This window comes from Scyliorhinus torazame, chromosome 17, assembly GCF_047496885.1.
Source record: "Scyliorhinus torazame isolate Kashiwa2021f chromosome 17, sScyTor2.1, whole genome shotgun sequence".
Lineage (NCBI taxonomy): Eukaryota > Metazoa > Chordata > Chondrichthyes > Carcharhiniformes > Scyliorhinidae > Scyliorhinus > Scyliorhinus torazame.
In genome coordinates, this window is record NC_092723.1 from 154,644,829 (window position 1) to 154,671,598 (window position 26,770).

At 45.6% G+C, this 26,770-nt stretch overlaps 1 protein-coding gene and 1 long non-coding RNA gene across 4 annotated transcripts in view; one reads left to right on the plus strand and one right to left on the minus strand.

The window, feature by feature from the left end:
- tedc2 (tubulin epsilon and delta complex 2) lies at positions 1 to 26,194 on the plus strand. 3 transcript variants are annotated; one of them, XR_011935841.1, is made up of 11 exons: positions 1 to 179; positions 1,074 to 1,172; positions 1,566 to 1,621; positions 9,408 to 10,212; positions 11,770 to 11,823; positions 12,625 to 12,703; positions 14,997 to 15,117; positions 16,633 to 16,734; positions 18,763 to 18,938; positions 21,237 to 21,502; positions 21,613 to 21,771. XR_011935841.1 is itself a non-coding variant. In XM_072481317.1 (10 exons), the coding sequence occupies exons 1-10, from the start codon at positions 154 to 156 to the stop codon at positions 21,757 to 21,759; spliced, it is 1,665 nt and encodes a 554-aa protein (XP_072337418.1). In that variant the 5' UTR covers positions 5 to 153; the 3' UTR covers positions 21,760 to 26,194. The 3 variants fall into 3 exon arrangements, 1 of the variants encoding a protein (XP_072337418.1); XR_011935842.1 differs by having other exon boundaries at positions 5 to 179; positions 1,046 to 1,172; XM_072481317.1 differs by lacking the exon at positions 21,237 to 21,502 and having other exon boundaries at positions 5 to 179; positions 21,613 to 26,194.
- The window catches only part of LOC140393588 (uncharacterized), a 134,863-nt gene that overhangs the window by 21,823 nt on the left and 86,270 nt on the right, over positions 1 to 26,770 (minus strand). The window lies entirely within an intron of this gene.

Here is a 26,770-nt window from a genome sequence, read left to right on the forward strand (position 1 = left end):
GTCCCGCTCAGGGTCTCCCCTCGGCTCTTGCGACAGTTCGAGGCGGCTGCGCGTGTAGAATCGTGATCCATTGCTTAGCAACAGTTGCCGGAATCGGGCCTATGCAGCCTAGGGCTGATCTCCGGCTCTGAGACCCGAGCTTGGTCACTAGTCATGCTGCCGGCCCCCGGGGCACAGAGGTAATCCGCTTCATTCCCCATCTCCCGCAAACTTTGCACAGCCGAGGCTGCGGCCTTCTATTTCTATAGCGCCTTTCACATCCTTGGGGACATCTCAAAGTGTTTCAGAGACTGGAGTGTTTTTGAAACACTGGGCGAGATCTCCCATGCTGGGCTGTAAAAAATGGTACTGTGGGATCTTTTCCATAGGATCCCTGAGGTGCAGAAGGAGGCCACCCGGCCCATTGAGTCCATACCATCCCTCTGACAGAGCACCCCACCTAGGCCCATTCTCCCACTCCATCCGCGCAACCCCACCTAACCTGCACATATTTGAATTTACATTCACCCAAGAAGGCAGACAGGGGCTCAGTTTAATATCTCATCGGAATGAAGCATCTCCAACAGTGCAGTATACCTTTAACTGCCCCTCAAACAGTGCAGTGCTCCCTCAGTACTGGCCCTCCCACAGTGTTGCGCTCCATCAAATTGAAGAATGAGAGATGATCTGATTGAAATATTGTTTGCCCTGATTGCAGATTATAAAACATGGGGTACAGTCGCAGGCTAAGGGGTCAATCGTTTAAACTGAAAGTAGGAGTAATTTCTTCACTCAGTTTGGCATTTGCTACCCCTGAGGATTATTGTGGATGCTCATTGTTGAATATATTCAGGACTGAGACAGATTTTTTGGTCTCTTGGGGAATCGAGTAATATGGGGAGCTATATTACTTATGCGTCATCCTAAATGTGAGCCCCATCCTAATTATATAGATTTAATTTATTTTTTGTTCAAACTTTGGGTGGACATTGATTATTTCAGTTGTGAGCAAGTTCGGAAAATTGTCTTGGTAATGGAGATGGGGTTTTTTGCTTTGATTTTTCAGATGTATGTAATGGTTGAATGCTTTATAGGCTTTCCTCGTTACTGGATGAAGCCATTCAGGAGTGTACAGAGGAGGAGAGAAAGCTCGAAGCTGAGCTAAAGAGTTATCGCAAGCTGCTGAAACCCTGGTACGACTGGCCAATTTATTTTAATTCAGTTATGTGGAATATATAATTCCTCATTGTCCCCCAATGCTAGAAATGTACATGACCAGAAAAGGCAACTCAATTCAGCCAGTCCCTTTCCCCAGAGATTGGTTCTCCCTATCTCTACACCCCATCTCATTCCCCCCCCCCCCCCCCCCCAAGTATTAGGCGAAATTGAGTGGTCCTGGAAAGCACATTTGCACCTTGTGATTGTGTATGGGAAAGCTGAGATCTTGGATTGGATTCCGACTCACTTTCTGTCGGTGGATGGGGGTTATTAAAATATATTGTATCCTGGTATCTGTCTAACTCAAAGTAGCAATGATTCCAGCATTTTATATTTGTTATTAAGGCTTTATTGATGTTTATTCTCAGGAATCCCTGTGCTGGAGAGAGTCCAGTGAAGGACGGAGCCACTGCCATCAAGACAGGTGTGCCTGGCTGAGAATCTTTCGGGGGTCTCTTAAGGGGGAAAGTGCATATTTTAAGAACCTGAAAACTATCTCAAGAGCCTGCCTTTTTTTGGTTCACGGCAACACCACCTTTCTGCTTTTTCAACATCTGCTGCTGTAGTTTCCTCTTTTTTAAAAATATATATTTTATTAAAGTTTTCAAACACAATTTTTCCACTTTACAAATCAACATAAGAGATACACAATAACTAATAAGTAACATTATTTAAATAAAATAGTGAACTAGCAAATTAACAAGAAATAGTGCTCCCCCCCCCCCCCCCTTGGGCTGCTGCTGCTGACTATCTATTTCCCCTTAACGTTCCGCGAGATAGTCAAGGAACGGTTGCCGCCGCCTGGAGAACCCCTGAACCGATCCTCTCAACGCAAACTTCATCCGTTCCAGTTTTATGAACCCTGCCATGTCGTTTATCCAGGCCTCCACCCCGGGGGGTTTCGCTTCCTTCCACATAAGTAAGATTCTTCGCCGGGCTACCAGGGACGCAAAGGCCAGAATATCGGCCTCTTTCGCCTCCTGCACTCCCGGCTCTTCCGCTACCCCAAATATAGCTAACCCCCAGCCTGGCTTAACCCGGACTTTCACCACCTTTGAAATCACTCTTGCCACTCCCCTCCAGTACTCATCCAGTGCCGGACACGACCAGAACATACGTGTGTGGTTGTCCTCCACTCCGAAGAACCTGCTCAGTCTTGCTCCTGTCATGTGTGCTCTGTGTAGAACCTTTAATTGCTTCAGGCTAAGCCTGGCACATGAGGAAGAGGAATTTACCCTACTTAGGGCATCAGCCCACAGCCCCTCCTCAATCTCCTCCCCCAGCTCTTCTTCCCATTTTCCTTTCAGCTCCTCTACCAGCGCCTCCCCCTCGTCTCTCATCTCCTGGTATATTTCGGACACTTTGCCCTCCCCGACCCATACCCCCGAAATCACTCTATCCTGGATCCCCTGTGTCGGGAGCAGCGGAAATTCCCTCACCTGTTGCCTCGTAAACGCCCTCGCTTGCATATATCTAAAGATATTCCCCGGGGGCAACTCATACTTTTCCTCCAGCTCTCCCAGGCTCGCAAACACCCCATCAATAAACAAGTCTCTCAATCTCCTAATTCCTGCCCGATACCAGCTCTGGAACCCTCCGACCATCCTTCCTGGGATAAACCTGTGGTTGTTCCTAATTGGGGACCACACCGAGGCACCCGTCACACCCCTATGTCGCCTCCATTACCCCCAGATCCTTAAGGTTGCCACCACCACTGGGTTCGTGGTATACCTTTTCGGGGAAAGCGGTAGCGGCGCCGTCACCAGCGCCTTTAGGCTTGTTCCTTTACAGGACGCAATCTCCAGCCTCTTCCACGCCACCCCCTCTCCCTCCCTCATCCACTTGCAAACCATCGCCACATTGGCGGCCCAGTAATAGTCGTCCAGATTCGGCAGCGCCAGTCCCCCTCTGTCCCTGCTGCGCTGCTGGAACCCCCTCCTTACCCTCGGGGTCTTCCCTGCCCACACAAAACTCATAACACTCCTATCTATTTTCTTAAAGAAGGCCTTAGTGATCAAAATGGGGAGACATTGAAACACAAAAATCATCACCTTTACCGCCTGCACTCTGCCCGCCAGTGAGAGCGGCAGCATATCCCACCTCTTGAAATCCTCCTCCATCTGCTCCACCAGCCGCGTCAGATTGAGTTTGTGTAGAGTTCCCCAGCTCTTGGCTACCTGAATCCCCAAATATCGGAAGCTCCTTTCCACTCCTTAACAGCAGGGCATCTATCCCTCTTCCCTGATCCCCGGGGTGTACTACGAAAAGCTCACTCTTCCCCATATTAAGCCTATATCCCGAAAAATCTCCAAACTCCCTCAATAGCTGCATAACCTCTGTCATCCCCTCCACAGGATCCGCCACATACAGCAGTAGGTCATCTGCGTAGAGTGACACTCGGTGTTCCTCTCCCCCTCTAACCACCCCCCTCCATTTCCTAGAGTCTCTCAACGCTATGGCCAGTGGTTCAATTGCCAACGCGAACAGTAGTGGGGACAGGGGGCACCCCTGCCTTGTTCCCCTATGTAACCGAAAATACTCTGATCTCTGCCGATTTGTGACTACACTTGCCACTGGAGCCCGATAGAGGAGTTTGACTCAACTGACAAACCCCTCCCCAAACCTCCTCAACACCTCTCATAAATACTCCCACTCTATCGAATGCCTTCTCTGCATCATCGCTACCACTATCTGCCTCCCCCTCCGCTGGGGGCATCATTATCACCCCCAACAGCCGTCGCACGTTGACATTTAGTTGTCTCCCCTTTACAAACCCTGTCTGGTCTTCATGTACCACCCCCAGGACGCAATCCTCGATCCTCGTCGCTAGCACTTTTGCCAGCAACTTGGCGTCCACATTCAGGAGCGAGATAGGCCTATATGACCCGCATTGCAGCGGATCTTTATCCCGCTTCAGGATTAGTGATATCGTCGCCTCCGACATTGTCGGGGGTAGAGTCCCCCCTTCTCTGGCCTCGTTAAAGGTTCTCGCCAGCAGCGGTGCCAACAAGTCCACATATTTCCTGTAAAATTCCACCAGAAACCCGTCTGGTCCCGGGGCCTTCCCTGCCTGCATGTTCCCCAGCCCTTTAGTCACCTCATCCACCCCAATTGGCGCCCCCAGACCTGCCACCTCCTGCTCCTCCACCCTCGGGAACCTTAGTTGGTCCAGAAACTGTTGCATCCCCTCTTTTCCCTCCTGGGGTTGGGACCTATATAGCCTCTCATAAAAGGTCTTAAACACCTCATTTACCTTCCCTGCTCTCCGCTCCGTAGTTCCCGTTTCATCCCTGACTCCCCCTATTTCCCTCGCCGCTATCTTACGAAGCTGGTGGGCCAGCAGCCGGCTCGCCTTTTCCCCATATTCGTATCTCATCCCCTGTGCCTTCCTCCACTGTGCCTCTGCCTTCCCTGTGGTCAGCAGGTCAAACTCCGTTTGAAGTCTTCGCCTCTCTCTATATCGTCCTTCGTCCGGGGCCTCCGCATATCTTTTATCCACACTCAAAATCTCCCCTACTAATCTCTCCCTTTCTTTGCCCTCTTTTTTTCTCCTTGTAAGCCCTAATGGAGGTCAACTCTCCCCTAACCACCGCCTTCAGCGCTTCCCATACTACCCCCACCTGGATCTCACCGTGATCATTGGCCTCCAGGTACCTCTCAATACATCCCCGCACCCTTCCACAGACCCCCTCATCCACCAATAGTCCCACATCCAGTCGCCAGGGTGGGCGCTGTTCCCTCTCCTCTCCTAGTTCCAGATCCACCCAGTGCGGGGCATGGTCTGAAACAGCTATGGCCGAAAACTCCGTTCCTGCCACCCTCGAAATCAGTGCCCTGCTCAAAACAAAGAAATCTATCCGGGAGTATACCTTATGAATATGGGAGAAAAAGGAGAACTCTTTGGCCAACGGCCTAGCAAATCTCCACGGATTCACTCCCCCCATTTGCTCCATGAACTCCCTGAGCATCTTGGCCACTGCCGGCCTTCTTCCGGTCCTGGATCTAGACCGATCTAACCCTGGATCCAGCACAGTATTGAAATTCCTCCCCCCCCCCCCCCCCCCCCCCCCCATTACCAGGCTTCCGACCTCCTTTCCCTGCAATCTACCACTCACCATCACATATCTACCACCGTTGTCCACCACTATATTCCTAGCCTCGAACGACACCCGTTTCCCCACCAATATCGCCACCCCTCTATTTTTCGCGTCCAACCCTGAGTGGAACACCTGTCCCACCCATCCTTTCCTTAACCTAACCTGATCCGCCACCTTCAGATGTGTCTCCTGAAGCATGACCACGTCTGCCTTCTGTCCTTTTAAGTGCGCGAACACTCGGGCCCTCTTAATTGGCCCATTTAGACCTCTCACGTTCCACGTGATCAGCCGGATTGCCCCCCCCGCCGATTAGCCATCCCCTATTCTAGGCCTGTCCCCTGTCGAGGTCCCGCGCACCCACCCGTCCTCCAGGCGGCGCACTCCCGTCCCGACCACCTCTTCCCTTGCCAGCTCCCGCTCGCTCCCAGCAGCAGCACCCCAGTTGACCCCCCCCCCTCCGCTAGATCCCCATCTAGCATGGTTACTCCCCCCATGATGCTTCCGAAAGTCAGCTGACTCCAACTGACCCCGGCTTCCCCCGCTCTCTCCTTCTTGACCCCCCCCCCGTGTGTGGAACTCTCATTCTTCTTGCGCCTATCTTCCCACCATCATCTCCCTAGCGCGGGAAAAAACCCACGCTTTCCTGGATCGGCCCCGCCCCCCCATGGCGCAGCTCCCCCATTCCCCATCCCCCCCCCAGTCCCTTTTTCCACCGGCGCCCACATTTCTCAGTGTCCCCCCGTCAAGAAGAGAAAAAACCCCGTCTATCGTCCCGATACTGTGAACCTCCCATTCCCCAATTTACATTTCTATACATCGACATCGTCGTCTCCCCCACAGCATCAGTCCCTCAGTTCTGGTCCAAGTTCTCTTCTTGGATGAAGGTCCATGCCTCATCCGACGTTTCAAAGTAGTAATGTTTGCCTTGGTGCGTGACCCACAATCACGGCGGCTGCAGTAGCCCAAATTTTATTTTCTTCCTGTGAAGCACTGCCTTGGCCCGATTAAAGCTCGCCCTCCTTCTCGCCACCTCCGCGCTCCAGTCCTGATACACTCGTATCACCGCATCCTCCCACCTGCTACTCCGTACCTTCTTGGCCCAGTTCAAAACCGCCTCTCTGTCGGTGAAGCGGTGAAATCTCACCACTATCGCCCTTGGTGGTTCTCCAGCCTTTGGTCTCCTCACAAGGACCCGGTGAGCCCCTTCCACCTCCAGGGGGCCCGAGGGGGCCTCAGCTCCCATTAGCGAATGGAGCATCGTGCTCACGTAAGCCCCAACGTCAGCTCCCTCCACTCCCTCAGGGAGACCCAGAATCTGGAGGCTCTTTCTCCTCAAGCTGTTCTCCAGGACTTCGAGCCTTTCGATACACCTCTTATGTAGCGCCTCGTGCGTCTCCATTTTTACCGCTAGGCCCAGAATCTCATCCACGTTCTCAGATGCCTTTGCGTTCACCCCACGGAGCTCTATCGCCTGGGCCTTTTGCGTTTCTTTTAGCCCTTCGATTGCCAATAACATCGGCGCCAGCACTTCCTCCTTTAATTCCTCCACACCGTCGGAGGAATTCCTGCTGGTCCGGGCCCCATGTCGTCTGGGCTCCATCCGTCACCATCTTGCTTCTTCCTTCTCTTCTCTGCCGCTGCTCCAAAGGATCCTTCGCAATCTGGCCACTACCACCGATCCTTTCCATACACACTCAGCGGGACTCCTTCCTTCGTCACCCCACACTGGGTTTGGTCCAAAAAAAATTTCCGTTGGGGCTCCCAAAAAGAGCCCAAAAGTCTGTTAGAACGGGAGCTGCCGAAACGTGCGGCTTAGCAGTGCATCGCCGCCACCGGAAGTCGCTGTAGTTGCCTCTTAACAGCTTGTTCTGTTATTTTGGTTTCAGTATTGTATTTCTTGAATTCTGAAAATTAAGAACTGAGTTGCTTCCTCCTCATTGTCCTTTTTTAAGCTGTGCTCAAGCATTCAGCCTTTTGGTAAATAGCCTGGATAAAACTGAATACTATACTTCATTTGTAGTGTAACCAGTGCCTCATATTCTCTATAAACTCATTGGATTTGTGATCTGTGCATCTGATATACCACAGATTTTATTTTTCCTAGAGCTTCACAGAAAAAGGAGTAGGCTGTTCCACTCATCAACTGTATCCCTGTACAATTCAGAGTCTTTGGCCCACCCAGCCTATATTGGTATTTATCCACAAGCAGTATCCTAATCCCATATGAATCCACTCTGTTCCCATATCCTTTCATCCTCCTATTAAACCTAGTCTTAAGTGTTAACATTGTGTCTGATTCATTTCATCAGCATAGGGCAGCACGGTAGCACAGTGGTTAGCACTGTTGCTTTGCAGCACCAGGGTATCCAGTTCGATTTCCGGCTTGGGTCATAGTCTGTGTGGAGTCTGCATGTCCTCCCCGTGTGTGCGTGGGTTTCCTCCAGGTGCTCCGGCTTCCTCCCACAGTCCAAAGATGTGCAGGTTAGGTGGATTGGCCATGCTAAATTGCCCTTCGTGTCCACAAAGGTAGGTGGGGTTACGGGGATGGGGTGGAGGTGTGGGCTTAAGTAGGGTGCTCTTTCCAGGGGCCAATGCAGACTCGATGGGCCAAATGGCCTCCTGCACTAAATTCTATGAGACTATTTGTACATGTCCAGTTTGTTTACTGATCTCACACAAATGGTTTTCTTTTTCTCTCTGGAAGCATGATTTTATTTACACCGTGATATGACTCCTTAGTTTGCCTATTATTAGCTGAAGCTTTCTCCTTTTTGCTTTCACTTGTTAAAATGATTTGTTCATGTTGGCATGCTCTGTGACTGACAGTTTCTGCATTTCTTAGCAAATAATGTTCTTTACCTTGAAGTTCACAAACCTTTTCCATAAAAAGAGCTTTTTGTTTGTGAGCCAAATCTGTGCCAAGGGGAGTTCCATGTTCAGGTTCCGAGACCTCAACTCTGGTTTCACTGGATCTTTTTCTTTAAGAGATTCTCCCAACCCTGATGTAAGAGGTAATGTTTAAACTTCTTTTGAACCATAGTGCCCGATGCTCGAAGAATTGCTTAACTCTTAATTTCCCCAATCTAGCTCTTGGATTAGTTACATGTTCCTGCCAAGCACAACCACTCTTGTAGAACTGGGATGCTTTGCCTTTATTGTCATCTTCCCCTTCATCCCTGCTCCACTTGCAGACTGATGTCTTGAGTGGTCACTGGGTAATTTACTCCCTACAATGTGTAGCAAATTGTTCACTCCATTATAGAACCACCACCACTGGCCAATTTTCAACTCCAGATGTCTCCCCAATGAATAAAGGAAAAGGGGTACATACATAGACACATAAAATATAGATGCAGGAGGAGGCCTTTTGGCCGTTCAAGCCTGCTCTGCCATTTATCACGATCATGGCTGATCATCCAACATAATAGCCTAATCCTGCTTTCTCCCCATAGCCTTTGATCCCATTCTCCCGAAGTGCTATATCCAGCCGCCTCTTGAATATATTCAATGTTTTAGCATCAACTACTTACTGTGGTAATGAATTCCACAGGCTCACCACTCTTTGGGTGAAGAAATGTCGCCTCATCTCTCTCCGAAATGGTTTACCTTGAATCCTCAGACTGACCCCTGGTTCTGGACACAACCACCATTGGGAACATCTTCCCTGCATCTACCCTGTCTAGTCCTGTTAGAATTTTATAAGTTTCTATGAGATTCCCCCTCATTCTTCTAACTCCAGCGAGAACAATCCCAACCTAGTCAATCTCTCCTCATATGACAGTCCCACCATCCCTGGAATCAGTCTGGTAAACCTTTGCTGCACTCCCTCGAGAGCAAGAACATCCTTCCTCAGAAAAGGATGCTTACTACTGTGGGGTGATGGGCAAAGGTTCCTGAGGACCACTGCAGAAAGATAGGTAGAGGGTTCTGAGGACCACCGTGAGATGATAGGCTGAGGACCACTGTGGGGTGAGGCAGAGGTGCCTAAGAACCACTGCTGAAAGAAAGGCAGAGGTTTCTGAGGACTATTGGCCCATTGAATGATTACAGTGGATTAAAAAGTCACAGAATTTCGCATTCTGTTGAGAGCCTGAATTTGTTCTTCTTTTCCAGACCATGATTGTAGTTCTGAGGAGCTGCAGGAGCTCGAGGTGTTGAACAGAGCTCTGGCCAAAGCCCTACGAATCCGACAAACCTGTCATAACGTGCTTGAGACGGAGCAGATCCAACCACACACCCCTGAGGGCAGCACAGTGCCAACTGATGAAGGATATGGTGCTGCCAAACAACAACCAGCATCCAGCTGTGGAGATAAACCTTCAGCAGACATTTTATTCAGGACACTGCGGTCAAATGCTAAGAACAAGGTAGCAAGTGTCAACGTGAATAACGTTGGTGGAAAAGTGACAGCACCAGAGTGTAGGGAGAGTGTTACTCAACCGAGTAACTTGACAGATAAGCTTACTGGGAGGATGGTCACAGCACAGACAGTCTCCTCCAGCAAACCAGTGCGTTATACGTTGAAAGTCCCATATAAAACCAAACTGGAAGTGAGAAAGTTTGTACCATCGGCAGTGGGACAGTTAGCTCGAGGCTCATTGCAAACTCAAGCAAGCTTAGTTCAAACTGCTGCCAAGCGACATACAAAACAGCCTGTCTCTGTTGACAGGGCAGGAAGCAGAATTCAACAAAACCGGCTTGGATGTATAAAATCAGCTCCAAGAACAGTCCTACCTCACAGTGTACTGAATCCTGCACGTACAGACACTGCTCCCACCTTGGCATTTGCTGTCATTAGCCAGCGAAGAGCCAATTGTATCAAGGAATCTGTGCAGTTGAGTGCTTCTGGGAGGAACATGCCCCTAGGTGAAAGCTCTTCCATGGAGAAACCCAAATTTTTCACCCTTCAGGAAAGTGGGTAAGAGAATTGGAAATTTACCTTCACTGCACTTTTGTTTAAACCAGCACTCGTCTGTTTTGTCTCTGAGGTTTAATGTTGATTTCAGCTGCATATCAGGAGTATCTCATCTCTTTTGTTCTGATGTGCTGTATTTTAAAACTGTCTACAAATTGAGTGATTTACAGCGAAGATCTGAATAAGGCAGATAATTTTTTTAAAATGTTTTATTGGCATTTTCAATTCTATATACAGTTATATTTTGTGTCCACCATTGTGCAGTCCATGTAATATTTCCCTATCTATTTGCATTTTATCACCATCTTAGTGCTCTGTCGTCGCTCCGCTCGAGGGGGTGTACCCTTCCGCGCTCTCCCCCCCCCCCCCCCTTTTCCCTTGTGATTTCCGTGTGTCTGTCTTGGGGGGGGGGATCTTCCGGACCGGACTCCCCCTCCGGATAAGGCAGTTAATTTAATCAGAGACTTTATTTGACAGGAGACGATGCATGAGAAGAGGACCAGAATCTGAAAGTGGATTTAATATGGTTGAGGCACATGAGCTGAGTGACCGTGAATCTGTTGTAATCCCCTCCACCAGACTGCACCAAACCAAACGCCCCATTCCTTCTGTTTTAAATGTTCCTTTTATTCTGCATTTTTTGGTCTGATGGCAGTGGCATGTGTTCTGGGTGAAGAATCCCAGTGTCTCATCTAAGATGCTCGGGGGGCGGAGCCCTACTTTCCTCTTCAGGTTTACTGTGGGCAATTATATTGCCCATGATGCTGCAATGGTATATCCAATAAATGAAGCAGAGACCAGGAATCTGCCTTGTAGCTGCTCAGTACACACAGCAGCTGCAGTTGCTCAATCAGCCATCAGGAGATGCTCAAGATCCAGGTTTAAGATTAAATGTAACTAAATCCACAAAAGGATAAGGATTTAAATGAAACGGATGTGCAAAAGAATCATAATTCATTACAACTTTGATTTTTGAAAGTGTAACTGCAGCCTCAAGTGCTCCTGTCAACAAATCCACCATCTCCTATTGATATGTCCTTGGGAGTCTCGCAGAGAAAATAAGGAGCATATTTGGGCTTTTTGGGAGTTTATTTAAGCTTTGCAAAGCTGTTCTTAAAGATAACAAGGGGCCGAAGGAGGTTTATTCAGAGAGTAAAATTGAGACTGCTGAACTTTGTGCCACATGTGGGTGGAGAGAGGAGTGGCACAAAGAATGCCAGCATTCAAGAACTGGAAAGTGAGATGGGATTTGGGTCTGGAGAGGTAGCTGAGCAAAAATGGATAGAATCTTGGGTGGGGTGGGGGGGACCTGAGCCAAAGTGGGAAGAAGTCTTGGCGGCGGACAGCAATGGGTTAAAAAGTCAGTGTCTTAGGCAATAGGGGGCCGAATGTACATCAGTGAGGAAAAGGAGATGAGAAACTTGGGTTCTCTGCAGATTGGGATATGGTCAGCTAAGCTGTACTCTTCTTGAGAATTTAACAGCATCTCCCTGTTGACATGATTGTACTGGATGTTGATGTACTTTCTGCAAATTGTAAATTACCCTTAAACCCCCACAGGTCAGCACTGAAACTTCCTTTAGAGTGGAGAAAGCAACGAAGCAGAAATGCACGGTAAGCAGAACCTGCTGCAGAAGCTGAACACAAGCTCGCCCCAGACACCTCGCCTCCCCAGATTTAAATGTTTTGGGGTCTTTTATAAGATATATTTGGACATTTTTAAAAATTCTCTCATGGAATGTGAGCATCACCATCAAGGGCAGCATTTGTTTCCCACCCCAAATTGCTCTTGAACTGAATGGCTGGCTGGACCATCGTCAACCACATTTCTGTGTGGCTAGATTCACTGGTAGATCAGTCCGGATAAGGGTAGCAGATTTCCTTCCTCAAAGAGGCTTCTATTTTCTTCTGTTGAGCAAGATGGGTTTTTACAACAATCACTTAATTTTCATTTTTCATTCTTCATTCAATTCCTGCATAAATTGCTATGGTGAAATTTGAGCCATGTCCCCAGAGCATTCACTTTGGCCTTTGGATTGCTGAACCAGTGAAACGACCACTTCCACTATCTCCCCCTCCTTCAGCTGTTGACTTTTCCCAGTAATAACAGAAAGAGGAGGGGTGCAAAGAATGCCCCCCCCCCCCCCCCCCCCCCCGCCGCCGCATTATTTCCTGGCTGAGCAGAAAGGAGGAGTGATCAGCAGGACCCACCCCCACCTTGTGTATTTTTAGTATGAGTGAAGGCCCTTTTCTTCTCCACTTCATTCCAAATTCTGAAATTGCCACTAATTATCCCTCCAATACTCCAGAAGGAATTGCCTCATGCGAAAATCCCAACCATGATAACTTTTGCAAGAGCTTGGAAGAGATGCACATGGGCACACATCGATCATTCATTCTGTTTTTGTTTTCTAGCTTGCGGGAGAGAGTGTCCACCGGTGACACTGAACAGATCCAGGAGAAAGCAAGTTTCATGCAAAGACTTCAGTCAGCTGTATCCTTTCACATGAGAGATTGTGAAGTGTGGGTAGATTCAATCAGCAGACACAAAGTTAAATCTTTTGGCATTTTCCTGTTTCTGTTTGCTGGGTTATGTTTTTGAACGTCTGAATTGGCATCAGTAGAAAGTGGGCTAACACAAGCTGAATTATCTTCATGGATTCCTGATTCACAAATTTTGGTTCAATTGCCCCACCAGGATGGTCTGAGGCCGAATTTGATCTCTCACTCAACAATTTCCTCCTCAACTTGTCTCACTACTTGCAAATAAAATTTGTGGTTATGGTTACCCGCATGGGCCTCAGTTATGCCTGCCTTTTTGTGGGGTATGTGAAGCATTCCTTATTCCAGTCCTACTTAAGCCCCTCCCACAACCTCTTCTGTTACATTGGTGACTGGATCAATGCCACTTCATGCTCTCATCTGAACCTGGAAAAACAATCAATTTTGCTTCCAATTTCCACCCCTCTCACCTTCACATGCTCCATCTCCGACACTTTTCTTCTCTTCATTGACCCCTCTGTCTCCATTTCTGGTGATAGACTGACTGCCACTATTTATTACAAGCCCAACAACTATGTCCCCAGAGCATTAGCTTTGGCCTTTGAATTACTAAGCCAGTGAAACAGCCACTTCCACCATCTCCCCCTCCTTCAGCCATTGACTTTTTTCAGTAATGACAGGTGGAGCAGAAAGGGGAGGGATGCACAGAATGCTACTCTACGTCCCCATTATTTCCTGGCTGAGCAGAAAGGGGGAGTGATCAGCAGGACTCACCCCCACACTGTATATTTCTAGTATGGTAAGCCCACCAACTACCACAGCTATCTCAACTACAGCTCCTCACTCCCTGCTTCCTGTAAATATCACATCTCACTCTCCCAGCATCTCCACCTCTATCACAACTGTTCCAATGATGCTACCTTCCAAAGCAATGCTTCTGACATGACTTTCTTTTTCCTGAACCAAGGGTTACCTCCCACTGTGGTTGACAAGTGCACAAGCGTATCTAACCCATCTCTTCCCTCAGCCCATCCCCTTCCTCCCAGAACCATAATAGGGTCCTCACTTTTCCCCCCCCACCAGTCTCCACATTAAAAGGATCATCCTCCACCATTTCCGCCAACTCCTGCATGATGCCACCACCAAACATATCTTCCCCTCACCTCCCCCCGACCCTGTCAGCATTCTGCAGGGACTTCTCCCTCTCTGAGACCCTGGTTCATTCTTCCATCACTTCCCCTTCCCTTGGCACTTTCCCATGCAATCACAGAAGCTGCACCACCTGCCGCTTTACCCCCTACCTCCTCACCCAACAAGGCCTCAAGCACGCCTTTCAGGTAGAGCAGCATTTTACTTGTACCTCCTTGCTGCTTCCAATGCAGTCTTCTCTACTTTGGAGAGGCTAAACGCAGACTGGGTGACTACTTTGCGGGACACCCTTGCTTAGTCTGCAAACGTGACCCCGACCTTCCTGTCTCTTTAACACTACCATTAACACTCTCTTTTTCTTGTGCCTATGGCATCTTTGTTAAATCTCTCCAATTCCCTCCCATCCCTGAACTTCTGTTTTACTCCCCCCTCCTCCCAAATAGTATAAATCCAACACATCTCTCCCTCGCATTAACTCTGTTTCTCTCCACAGCTGCTGCCACACCTATTGAGTTTTTCCAGCATTTACGGTTATTTATTATGGTGAAGGATAGAACTGGAACCGGGGCGGGATTCTCCCGCTTTCAACGGCACCCGACTGGCACCACGTTGCCTGCACGCGTGTACTTGCCGGGCCCGTGGAGAATCGCGGAAGCGCCGTCACGCCGGATTTCCCGCGTGAACGGCTATTCTCCGCCCCCGCGCCGGGCTCGATTTCAGCGTGGAGGGTCGGAGAATCCCGCCCCATATCTTTAAACATTTAAGTTTGTATTTACAGAGCTGCATATTACAAATATGCACGTCAAAACCTAGTAGTCAGTTTCACTCAGCTCCGTGGTATTACCTCTTGTGTGTGCATAACACCAATTACATACCCAATTTGAAAGAGGCACTACCCGACTAACAAAAACAAAAAAAATTAAGGGCAAATTATCCAATTAAATTAAAGTAACATTCCTAGGGATGATGATGCACTCTAGTCCCCCTGGTGCCTGCTCCTATACATAAGATTTTAAGTGAATTCCCAGTTAATGCCCATCACCTGAATACAATCATATAATTAATTAACATGCCAATGTAATAGAAACACATAACACTAAAACCTTGCAAAACTTTTCCTTAACCTCAGAGTGAAGTTCCATTCGCAGCTCCCAACTATAAATTATGCACAGATTGAAAAACAATTGGACAATATCCGTGAATTTTACAAATGTATTGATCAATATGTACACACGGACCCCATGCTCAATTCTTCAGGTAAGCCCTTTATAAATTATCTGCAGGTTATTTAATATTGTCATGGGAGAGATGCTGATAGGCCAAGCACACATTATAGAAAAGGATGATCTCTCTGTCTCAGACTTGAAAACGTATAATTCCCACAAAAAAGAGGAATCCCATTCCTGGACTATATATGCAAACAACAGAAGAGGTCTTCACTGGGTGTACTTAGTGAGACTGCTGGTTCATCTACAAAGATAGTAAACTTTCACCTCTTGGTATTGATGAGTTGAAGCAATAGAGAGAAATTTTACATGATTTGTTGAATACATCAGCCACTGCACCTTTTTTTTTATATTTAAGAAGTAAGGCGATAGGATAGGATCCATGGAGTAGGAGATCAACAAAGATACAAAAGGGGAGGGAGATAAATCAAGAAGCAGTTGGGTGAGGCCAAGCTTATAAATTGTAAACAGGGACAAACAGACAAAAGAGGTTCCAGTATCAATTTCCATGGGCAGAATGAGTTGGATAACAGACTGCCCAGTGAATACTGACTTCAACACCGAGGATGTGGGAAGGAGGAGGAGATACGCATTAGGAAAATAGAGAATATTTCACAGGAGCACTGATCATATTAACTTAAAATGGGCAGACAAGAAAGGATGTGATGGAGGGAAAGGATTGGAGGCTGGTGGTAAATGAAAATTGCAATAGTGTTTCCAGGAATGTGTGTGTATTGAGCCTCACTGCAGAGGGAGAGGAATTTAGGCTGGGCACAGTCAATTTTCAACATTTTTTGCCAATTGTGACAAAATGTGATCCTTGAATGTAATCCCAATTTATTCTTGGATCAAATTGTTTTATTGATTTTGTTACTAAATTAAATTATTATTTTCATCAGATAAATTTGATGTGCTCCATTGTGATGATTTGTACACTTGATGCACACACAACTAAATACTCATGACTCCGATAATATCTATTATAAATTTTTATTTGGGAAAGCCTGCCTCTATTATTTATTTGATTTTCTACATCTGATTTAATATAGTTTGTTTTTGAAAATAATCAACATCTGAGTGTTTAGACAAATATTGTTTTTGATTCTTGGTTGAAGAAGTTTGAAGTTTTAAGCATTCACCTGCAGGGAAGCTGAATTAAATTGGGAAAACTCAAATATTAAGAATGTAGTTAATCAAATTGGCAGATTCTTGAACTATATAAGAAGTTATTATAACTAAAAGAGATTAATCCATTACCATTGTGCCCTGGAATACAGATATTGCACTTCTAATATTTATTATATTCTCATTGCCATTTATTCAGATTTCAAGGTGAATGAAACAATCCTAATCCGCTGTAAATGTTTGAACTAAACTTTGTTTGGTTTGGGTAACAGAAACAATTATTTCCATTGGCAGTGTTGGTGGGGCATTGATCCACTAGTCTGTTCCCATTTTTAAAAATCTTTAAAATCTGTGTTCTCATTAGTGCAGTGCCCCTTCGGCTATTGTGCAAGGAAGATAATTGTACTTGTGTTTGTCAAAGGTCCCCTTAGTTGGCAGCATGAATATGAGAGTCTGCAAATACTGGAGAGATGCCAAGATACTGTATCAAGCCTTTTTCACCAGATTCAGCAGCTCATGGATGGTGAGTACATTATCTTTTAGCCCACACTAGGAACATCTGCTCTTAATTTACCTGAATTCATTCTTATACTTTGTCAGTGCCCAGTTACATCAAGCAACCTCTCTTACATATATTAAAGAAATGGAGTTAACAGAATTGTGGAATGGTTACAGCACAGAAAGAGGTCATTTGATCTGTTGTTTGTGCTGGCTCTCTGTGAAAGCAGTTCTGCTAATCCCACTCCCAATGCATTTCCTCATAGCCCTGTAAACTGTTTTCTATTTAGATAATAATCCAATCCCTTTTTGAAAGCCTCCACCAGATCCTAAGCACTTGCTGTGTTTTTAATGTTTTTCCTCATACCGCCTTTGTTTCATGATATTGCACACCCTGATCAAACCTCCTTTCAACCTTCCCTTCTCCAAGAAGAACAACGCCAGCTTCTCCAATTTGTTTACATAACTGAAGGCCCTTATCCCTGGAAACATTCTCCAAAATATGTTCTGCATCCTCTCTAAAACCTACAGATCCCTTCTAACGCACTTGCCCAGAATTGGAACAATACTCTCGTTGAGGCCAAACTCCTGTTTTAAAAGGTTCACCATAACCGCCTTGATTTTGTACTCCAATAATACAAAATCAAGGCGGCTATGAATTTGTGCTCTATGCCTCTATTTCTAAACCCCAGGATCCTGTACACCTTATTATGCACTTTCTCACCTGCTCTGCCTCAACAATTTGTATCTACTTCTTCCCAATTCTCTCCGCTCTGCATTATCTTTAGGATTATATATTTTTAATATTCATTCTTGGAGTGTGAGCATCACTGGCAGGACGAGCATTTGTTACCGATGCACAGGTGGTAGTAAGCCACTTTCTTTATCCGCTGTAGCCAATGTGCTGTAGGTACACCCACAGTGCAGTTGGGGAGGGTGTTTCATGATTTTGACCCAGCACTGAAGAAGCAGCAATATAGTTCAAAGTCGGGATAGTTTGTGGCTTGGAGGGGAACTTGGAGATGGTGGTATTTCCATGTGTCTTCTGCCCTTGTCCTTCAAAGTGATAGAAGGCATGGGTTTGGAAGATGCTGTCGAAGGATAATTCTATCCATTGCTTTATATTGCCTCTCCCTATTTTTTCTAACAAAAATGTATCACTTCACACTTCTCAGCTATAAATTTTATCTAACTCTGTCTAACCCATTCCACCAGCCTGCCTGTGCCCTCTTGAATTCTATCACTAACCCTCATCATAGTTCACAATGCTTCCAAGTTAATGTCATCCACAAATTTTGAAATTGTGCCCTGCTCACCCAAATCCAGGTAATTAATATAACTCTAGGAAAGTAGTGGCTCTAATGCCGACGCGTGGGGAATCCCATTATATACCTCTCTCCAGACCGAAAAAACTATTCGCCACTATTCTTTATCTGCCATCATTCAGCCAACTTTGTATCTGTGCTGCCACTGTCCCTTTTGCAATGCCTCTGCAAATTTCCTTCTCGCTTCTCCGAGCATCCCACCAGTCCTGGTGATTAAACAACTTTAAGAATGGCTAGTTTCTAGGACCATCACTTTATAGTCCATCCAGTGTCTCAACTAAAGTTCCCCTGCATTGCATGTTTGGATGAAACATAAATCTGTAAAAACATACAGTGCCTTATACAAATGATCTTTTGATCATCAATGCTTTTATTCACACATACTGCAATTACCTTGGCTAAAATGAACCAGCAAACCTGAATGACAATTCCCACTGGAGATTGAAGTCTAGTTCCACAACTGATGTGATCTAATTAAGCACTGCCCAGGCACCGTTTGCTTTGATTTAAGTGGCTTTACCACAGCAAGAGAGCAATCACCTACCAGGGCTTCTTTGATCCTTGTCACAAACGCTGTTACAGAAATTATTAAGTCAGGATCTGAATGTGGAATCCGTTAATTTTAGTGAGTTTTAAGTAGTCGCACAGCCTTTTTAAATCAGTTTTATTTTTGCCAAGCGTTTCCCATGTCATTATTTGAATGTCTTCACTTTTTGTCTTGACAATAGCTGAAGCATTTTGGGTAAAGTTCGGGAACTGCAGGAGACTCAGCTTCAAAATGTGCAATGGTTTTGGCAGCGAATGTGCACCTCTGCTGTTCTATTCCAGTCTGCAGGATCTGAAGGAAATGGAGGCTCTCCGATTTCAAGTACAAACTCTCCAAAAACAGATCCAGATCCAAAAGGTAATTAATGCCTGATTCTCATTTCATTTGGAACTACTACATTAAACATTTGCGATATTGGAACCAAGATGTTTCAATGAAAGATTCCAAATTACCCTGACTGCTACTGTTTCTTGAGAAAGTACCCAAGGAAATGCCTGGTTAATGTATCACTGTGAATGCTGAGGCAGTGAGCAGTTCTGCTTATGATCTGAGTGGAGTCAATTAAAGAAACAATGGCTTGTATTTATATTGCACTTTTAATCCCGATCTGCTTTACCGCCAATGAAATATTTCTGAACTGTAGTTATTGTTATAATGTACGATTTGCAAACAGCAAGCTCCCACAACTAGTAATTTGATAATGGACAGTTTCTCAGGGCGGCAAGGTGGCACAGTGGTTAGCACTGCTGCCTCACAGCGCTGAGGACCCAGGTCCGATCCCAGCCCCAGGTCGTAGTCCATGTGGAATTTGCACATTCATTCCGTGTCTTCGTGGGTCTCACCCCCGCAACCCAAAAAGATGTGCAGGTTAGGTGAATTGGCCATGTTAAATTGCCAAATTGCCCCTTAATTGGAGAAAAAGAATTGGGTACTCTAAACTTTTCTAAAAAATGGTCAGTTTTTCTGTTTTTGTGATGTCAGTTTAAGGGTAAATATTTGCCAGGTCACTGGGAAGAACCACACACCACGCCCACACTTCTTCAGTATAGTGTCTCGAGATCTTTTACGACGCCTGACGGAGCGAGTAGACGGTTTAATGTCTCATTTGAAAGACAGCACCTCCCAACAGTGCAGCAATCCTCAGTACTGCATTGGAATGTTAGTCTTATTTTTGTGCTCAGGTCCTAGTTAATTTAACCCACAGCCTTGTGACTCGGGAGAGAGGGCTGCCAACTGAGCCACAAACAACCCAACTTTTCTCATCTATCTGTATGACTAAAGTCCCTGATCCCTGGAAACATTTTTGTGAATCTTTTCTGCACCCTTTCTTAAAAGCCTCGCATCCTTCCTGAAGCTTGGTGCCCAGAATTGGACACAGTACTCGAGCTGAGGCTAAACAAGTGTTTGATAAAAATTTGTTGCAACTTCCTTACATTTGCCTCTATTTATAAAGCCCAAGATCTCGTATGCCTTTTCAACTGGTTTCACAACCTGCTCTGCCATCTTCAATGATTTTTGTGCTTATGCACCCAGGTCTCTCTGTCCCTTCACCCTTTTGAGAATTTTACTCTTTATTTTATATTGCTTTTCTTTGTTTTTCCCCAGCAAAGCATATCTTCACAGGTGGTGGAGTCAGATTCAATTTCAGCTTTCAAAAAGGAATTGGAAATACAAAAAAATTCAGGGTTACGGGGAGAGAGAGGTGGAGTAGGACAAACTGAATTCCTCTTAGAGAGCTGGGACAGACTCGATGGGCTGAATGGCCACCTTCTGTAACCCTTCAACGATTTGTCTACTGGCTCTCACGTGCACCTTTTCCATAGTCTCAGTACCACCACCATGTGAGAAGACCAAACAGGGCACAGTCCTCCAAGTGAGCCCTGACCAGGGTGTTTTGCGACAAGTTACTTTTGACATGCAGTGACACTTATATGGGCAAATATGACAGCCCTATTCTGCAAATCAAAGTACCACAAACAGCAATAAAACAAATGATCAGTTCATTTGTTATTAACAACATTGGTTGAAGGAGGAACAGTTGCCATCTTCAGTGTTAAGGATTTTTCCATGTTCTCAACAGGAGGCAAAGCCTTGCTTCAACTTCATGTCTGAAGGTTGACTCCTGAGATAATACCACAGTTCCGTAGGCTCATCTATTGTTCTACTGCAAGGAGGCAATTGTTGAACCATGACTTAACTCCGTTGAAACTTCTACCAACCAAGCTACATTGTCATGATGTCTTTCACTGGGTTATTTCACTGCCCTGTTATGTTTGTGCTATTGAAGAATGGCTGTTGTGTCATGGAGTGAATGATCAGCTTTATTTTCACAATACAGATTAATTCAAAAGGGACAGGATCACACAAAACAGGAAACAAATCTACGTTGTGATCTGTGTTGCAATGATTTTATCCCTGGAGCATGGGGAGGCCAGTTTTACTGTGATACTTTCCTCATTTGATTGGATAGTTTGTGTTCCCACTTTTAGTAGTGCTTACCTTACTGTGTCGGATGAACGGGTTAAAGAATTTTTTAAAAAATTGTTGTCCACATGAAAACAGTTGCCTAAAATGTAAACAGATGCATCTGATCTTTTCATTCAAGTCCGAATAACAGCAGAATAGTTGAGGTATTTTTGTTCTGTGCCTGTTTAGGGATGTACAAGTCCTTTGTTGTACTGTGCCACAGAGACCGCCACGGTAACAGTTCCACCTCAGCTGATGATATTCACGGTGGTAGTTGTGATACTGCGCTCAGCCTCAAACCCCACTCCTGGTCACTGTTCAGTGAATCCTGCCGAGGCTGCAGTAGGCAGCCAAGGACTGAAATGATTGCGCTGTGATGCTTACTACAATTAAGTCATCAGCATACGTCAGGAGTGGAGGCAACTGTGAGAGGGTAGTGTGATGTAAATGAAATGGTGAGTGTATCTGCATGTGAATACCCTTTAACTTGTTGTGTAATAGAATGGACATAGAAATTTAAGATGCAGTTGGCTTGATTGCTGTCTCTTTCTTTCCCTCTCCCCAGGCTATGGCGGAAGAGCTGCTTCCCATTCTGCTTTCCTCCGGGCCTCCAGAGCAGTCCCCATACCACCTTTATCGAGCAGTGTATTCCCAGCTTTGTGAGGGAGGAGAGCAATTCCCTACCTTGGTGTTGGATAATATACCCGAGTGACTAAAGCAATGGATCCAACCTACCAACATCTGCAACAATAATGGTGTGTAAGACCTGAGCAGGCAAGATGTCTCGCAACAATTCGATTATGTAATCTGAAACTGGCTTGGATCAGGACAGAAGATTTCAAATTGGTTGCTTCCAACAACACCACCAACATTCCTATTCAGCCCAATCACTATGCCGGCCTATGTGCTGCCTGTCAGGATCCTTTGTGAAATGAGTGTGGGCAACTGTTATTTAAAAGATATGCTGGCCCAGCATTGGTACCTGAGAAAAAAGAGTGGATTTTTGATATAAGAAATGGAAAAATGTTACACTGCACTCTTCAGAGTTTGAGACATTGTAGCGAGAACTTCACCTCTGCTGTACCTGCCCAAGGAATGTTTGATGGGACTTTGTAGAGGGAGTTTTACTCTATATCTATCCAGTGCTGCACTTTCTCTTGGAGTATTTGATCCTGATATTGTGTCCCATTCCAGCCTTCATATTGATTTGAACAAAACTCCTCAACATTATCTTTTTGTATTATGCACTAGATTTGTCTTTTATTACTGATTGAATCAAAAATTATTCAAATGATTACAGAATTTAGATTTATACAGATAACTATTAAAAAAATCATCAAATTTATTCGCTAGTTAGTGCGTCTAAAAGTGATCTGTCACTGTCCAGCAGATCTTAATTTTGCCCTCTGAAGGGACTTAGTTAATCTTTCTCTTTAGGTTCTGATTATTTCTGGGGTAGAATTCAAGTGCATCGTCAACTGCCCATGTTGGTGACCCTGGATGGTGTGGCGATATAAGAATATTGATGTCAAACTCCTTTTCTAGCCCTGGTTGGTTTGGAATATGAATTAGTTATAGACTGGGTTCAGGGATGTAATAATTCTTGGATGTGAAACTTGGGCAGTTTATAAAAATTGGCTGAATTCTGTTAAAAGGAGGACAAAGACTGGTGACGGCAGGTACATGACACTTAAAATTTAATGCAGAGAAATATGAAGTAATGCATTTTGTGGGAAGAATGAAGAAAGACAGTAACATAAAAGGGAATCAAAAATTATTCCACCGACCTGTAAATACTAAGTCGCTAGTACGAAGTGGGGAGGGGCCAATTAGGGACAAGGAAGGTGGTATAAACTTGGAGGTGCAGAGGGAAGACTAGAAGCTTAATGAGTACTTTGGATTAATATTTAGCAAGGAAGAGGATGCTGACAAAATATTGGTGCAAGTGGAGCTGGTAGAGACAGGATAGTGCAAATTGATGGGCAGTGTTGTTAAAGTGGATAAGTTTCCTGATCCAGGTGGCATGTATTCCAGGTTGCTAAAGGAAGTGGGCATGGAGATAGCGAAAGGGATTGCTATTGTTTTCCTAGATTGGGGGGGGGGGGGGGGGGGGGGGGGTAGGATGCCAGGGAATTGGGAAGTGGCAAATATGACATCCCTATTCAAGAAAGGATGCAAGGATATTCCTAGTAACTGCAGGCCCGCCAGTTTAACATCAGTGGAAGATAAGGTTTTAGAAATGATAATTGAGGAAAAGAATTAACATGCACTGGGAGAGCTTTGTGTTCAGTCGTGCCAACACTGAGTAAAAGACAGACGTTGTTTGAGTAATTTAATTTAATTTTTTGATAAAGTAAAACAGACGGTGATGAAAGGAATGTGGTGAATGTTGTTTATATGGATTTTATGAAAGCATTTCACAAAGTACTACGTAAAATTGAGGCTCCGTGTCATCTTAGGGGAAAATTGAATTAAGTAGAGAAAACAGTGAGTTGTGGTAATGTGTGAGATTGGAATTCATAAATCGAGGTATCCAGTATAAAAGCAGTGAAGTTATGCTGAACCTTTTATAAAGCTCTGATTTGGTCACAACTGGAGAATTGCAACCAGTTCTGCTCACCACACTTTAGAAAAGATGTGAGGATTGTTGAGGGAGTGCAGTGGCCATTTATCAGAATGGTTCTGGGTCGGTTGGAGAAGCTGGGTCTGTTCTACTTGGAGATTGTGAGTAAATCTGATAGAGGTGTAAGAGATTGACAGGTTGAGTTAAGGTAGACAAAGAAAAGTTGTTCCCGTTAGCTGATGGTGCAAAGACTTGGGGACAAAGATTTACAGTTTGGGGCAGGATATACAGGGGAAGAACCTTTTTTGTGCAGCGAGTAGCAGTGACATGGAACTCTGCCTACAGGGGCCCACAGAGTGGGGGAATGGGACTGACTGGGTTGCTCTACAGAGAACTGCTATAGCCTCGATGGGCTGTATGGCCTCCCAAGGGAGGTGGCAGGATGATATAATGCTGCTTTTTGTTTTAAAACGTAAAACATCCTTGGTTAAAGGTATAGACTACAAATGCAAGCAAATTATGATAAACCTTTTTAAATCATTGGTTTGACCTCCAGTGGATTACTATGTCCACTTCTTACCATATTTTATGAAGGACAACAAGTCCTTGGGGTGACTGCGGGGGAGATTTACCCGAGTGATGCAGGGATGAGGGACTTCAGTTATGTGGAAACATTGGAGAAGCTGAGACTGTTCTCCTTAGACTGAATGGTTCGCTGAAGATTAATGGATGTGTTGAAAATTGAGAGTTTTTAAAGAATATATTTTTATTCTGCTTTTTCACATTTTCATCAAATTTACACCCACCAACAGTAACAAGTACAATGGCAAACCCCTGCCCAACAATCCCTTTATCTCACCCACCACCAAACAGCCCCCAACATTTTAAATACAAACACCAAAGGAAAAGAATCAGGAATCCGCCATCAACACATAATCACCAATAACTTACACATTCCAAACCCCCCCAACCCTCTTTTCCCCCGCCCCCCCCCCCGTAATGTTCGTTGTCGTCCAATTCTTGAAAATGCAGAATAAACAACGCCCATGAGTTGTAGAACCCTTCCATCCTTCCTCTCAACTCGAACTTCACTTTCTCAAGTGTCAAGAACTCCAGCAGGTCCCCCCCCCCCCCCCCCCGCCAGGCCGAGGCACAGAGCGGAGAAGCGGACCTCCACCCCAACAGGACCCGCCTTTGGGCGATCAGTGAAGCGAAGGTTAAATGTTCTGCCTCCCCACTCGCTTGCAACCCAAACGATCTAACACCCTGAACATGGCTTCTAAGGGACCTGGTTCGAGTCCCAAATGCACCACCTTTGAGATTACCCTGATGACCTCCCTCCAATATCCCTCCAGTTTTGGACAGGACCAAAACATATGAACGTGATTTGCACCCTCGCCGCCCTCCCACAGCCTTCACAAACATCCTCTACCCCCTCAAAGAGTCGTCTCCCCTTCATCCTTATAAGATGTGCCCTATACACCACCTTCAGCTCTATCAGCCCCAACCTCGCGCACAATGTTGAAGCATTCGCCCTCCAGAGCACCTCACACCACAACCCCTCCTCCATACCCTCCCCCAACTCTTCCTCCCACTTTGCCTTAATTTCCTCCAGCGATACCTTATCTTCTCCCAGACACCACTCCCTTCTCCATTCCCCCCGTCATCAGTACCTCTTCCAACAGTGTGGGGGCCGGCGCCACCGGAAAGCCCTGTACCTCCTTCCCAGCAAAATCTCGGACCTGCATATATCTAAACATCTCCCCCTTTCCCAACCCATATTTGAAAATTTAGAGAGTTTTGATCGGAAAATAGGAGAAACTGCTTCCAGTGACATAAAAGTCAGTAACCAATGGACACAGATTTGGAATAATTGGCTAAAGAGCAGGATGGTGTAGTCATTTAAGATGGCCACCTGCAAAGGGCCATGGGAATTATGGCCAACCCAGGACTCAGACAGATACAGAGCCGATGTGCATCTGAAACACAGGTAACCAAGCCTGAGCGAAACGCCCGCTCGTTTGCATTTTAATTGCCCATTTTCCCAGGACAATAGAACTCAATCAAGCAACCGGTACAGCCACAGACTGATCGGCGCCACTCCCTTTACTCAGAAAGCCCAACTGCCAAGGTCAATGACCACTAAGGATCCACCCAGCTACCAAGGCCCCTTTATTGACCAAAATCAAAGACCGTGATCAGAGCCCTGTCGAACTATTGGGTCTAAGGTTAAGGACTGCCCCAAAGAGCGCAAAATCCCAGGTGGATAAACGAGAGCACAGCCATGTGTTCTGTCTCTTGGATCCAGCCTGTGCCAGCCCAATTGCAGCAGGAACAGCCAGCTAAGTTCAAGACCAATGATCGCTACCTGATGGATGATCCCAGCATAGACCAAGCCATTTTCTTCGAACCAGCCGAGTGAAATCCAGATAAAGGCCTTATCCATTTGCACAGTGCCGGTCGCCCTGAAGTTAAGTATAGGTTATTGTAGCTGATAGGTGTAGTTTAACTCGTAGTAGATATTGTGTTTGCATGTCGAGGTAACTCTTGTGTATGTAAATAAACCATCTTTTGAACTAACTAACTGGATGTGTGGTCATTTGATCAATATAAGGGAAGGATTGTGGTTCACCAACATTATCATTAATATTAGCAACAGTATTGGCAACGCTGTTGGGATCAAAAAGAGCAACAATGGTAATGAGGGGGAAAAGAAAATACATTGTGAGTAATTGTGATGCAGGATATACTGCCTGAAATGGTGGTGGAAGTAGATTCAGTAATAACTTTCGAAAGGGAATTGAATATAGGTTTGAGGCGAAAGATTTTCAGGGCCATGGAGAAAAAGCAGGAGAATATGACTTATTGAATAGCTCTTTCTAAGTTGACAGTAGGCTGAATTGCCTGTCCTGTATCCCTCTCTGATTATAGCTTGAACATTGTTGCTCATATACCCATTATTATTATTCTGTAAGATTGAAGGTGTGGGTAGCTTTCCTACTCTTTGCTGGCAGTTGATGTGTTGAAAAACATCAAAATGCTAATTTGAGTTGTGGATTTTTTTCTATAGGTTTGGGCCCTGAGCTGAAGCAATCTCAAACCCAATTATGCTGCCATCTGCTAAAATATTCCCCACCTGACAGCAGCTAGGAAGCCCCTT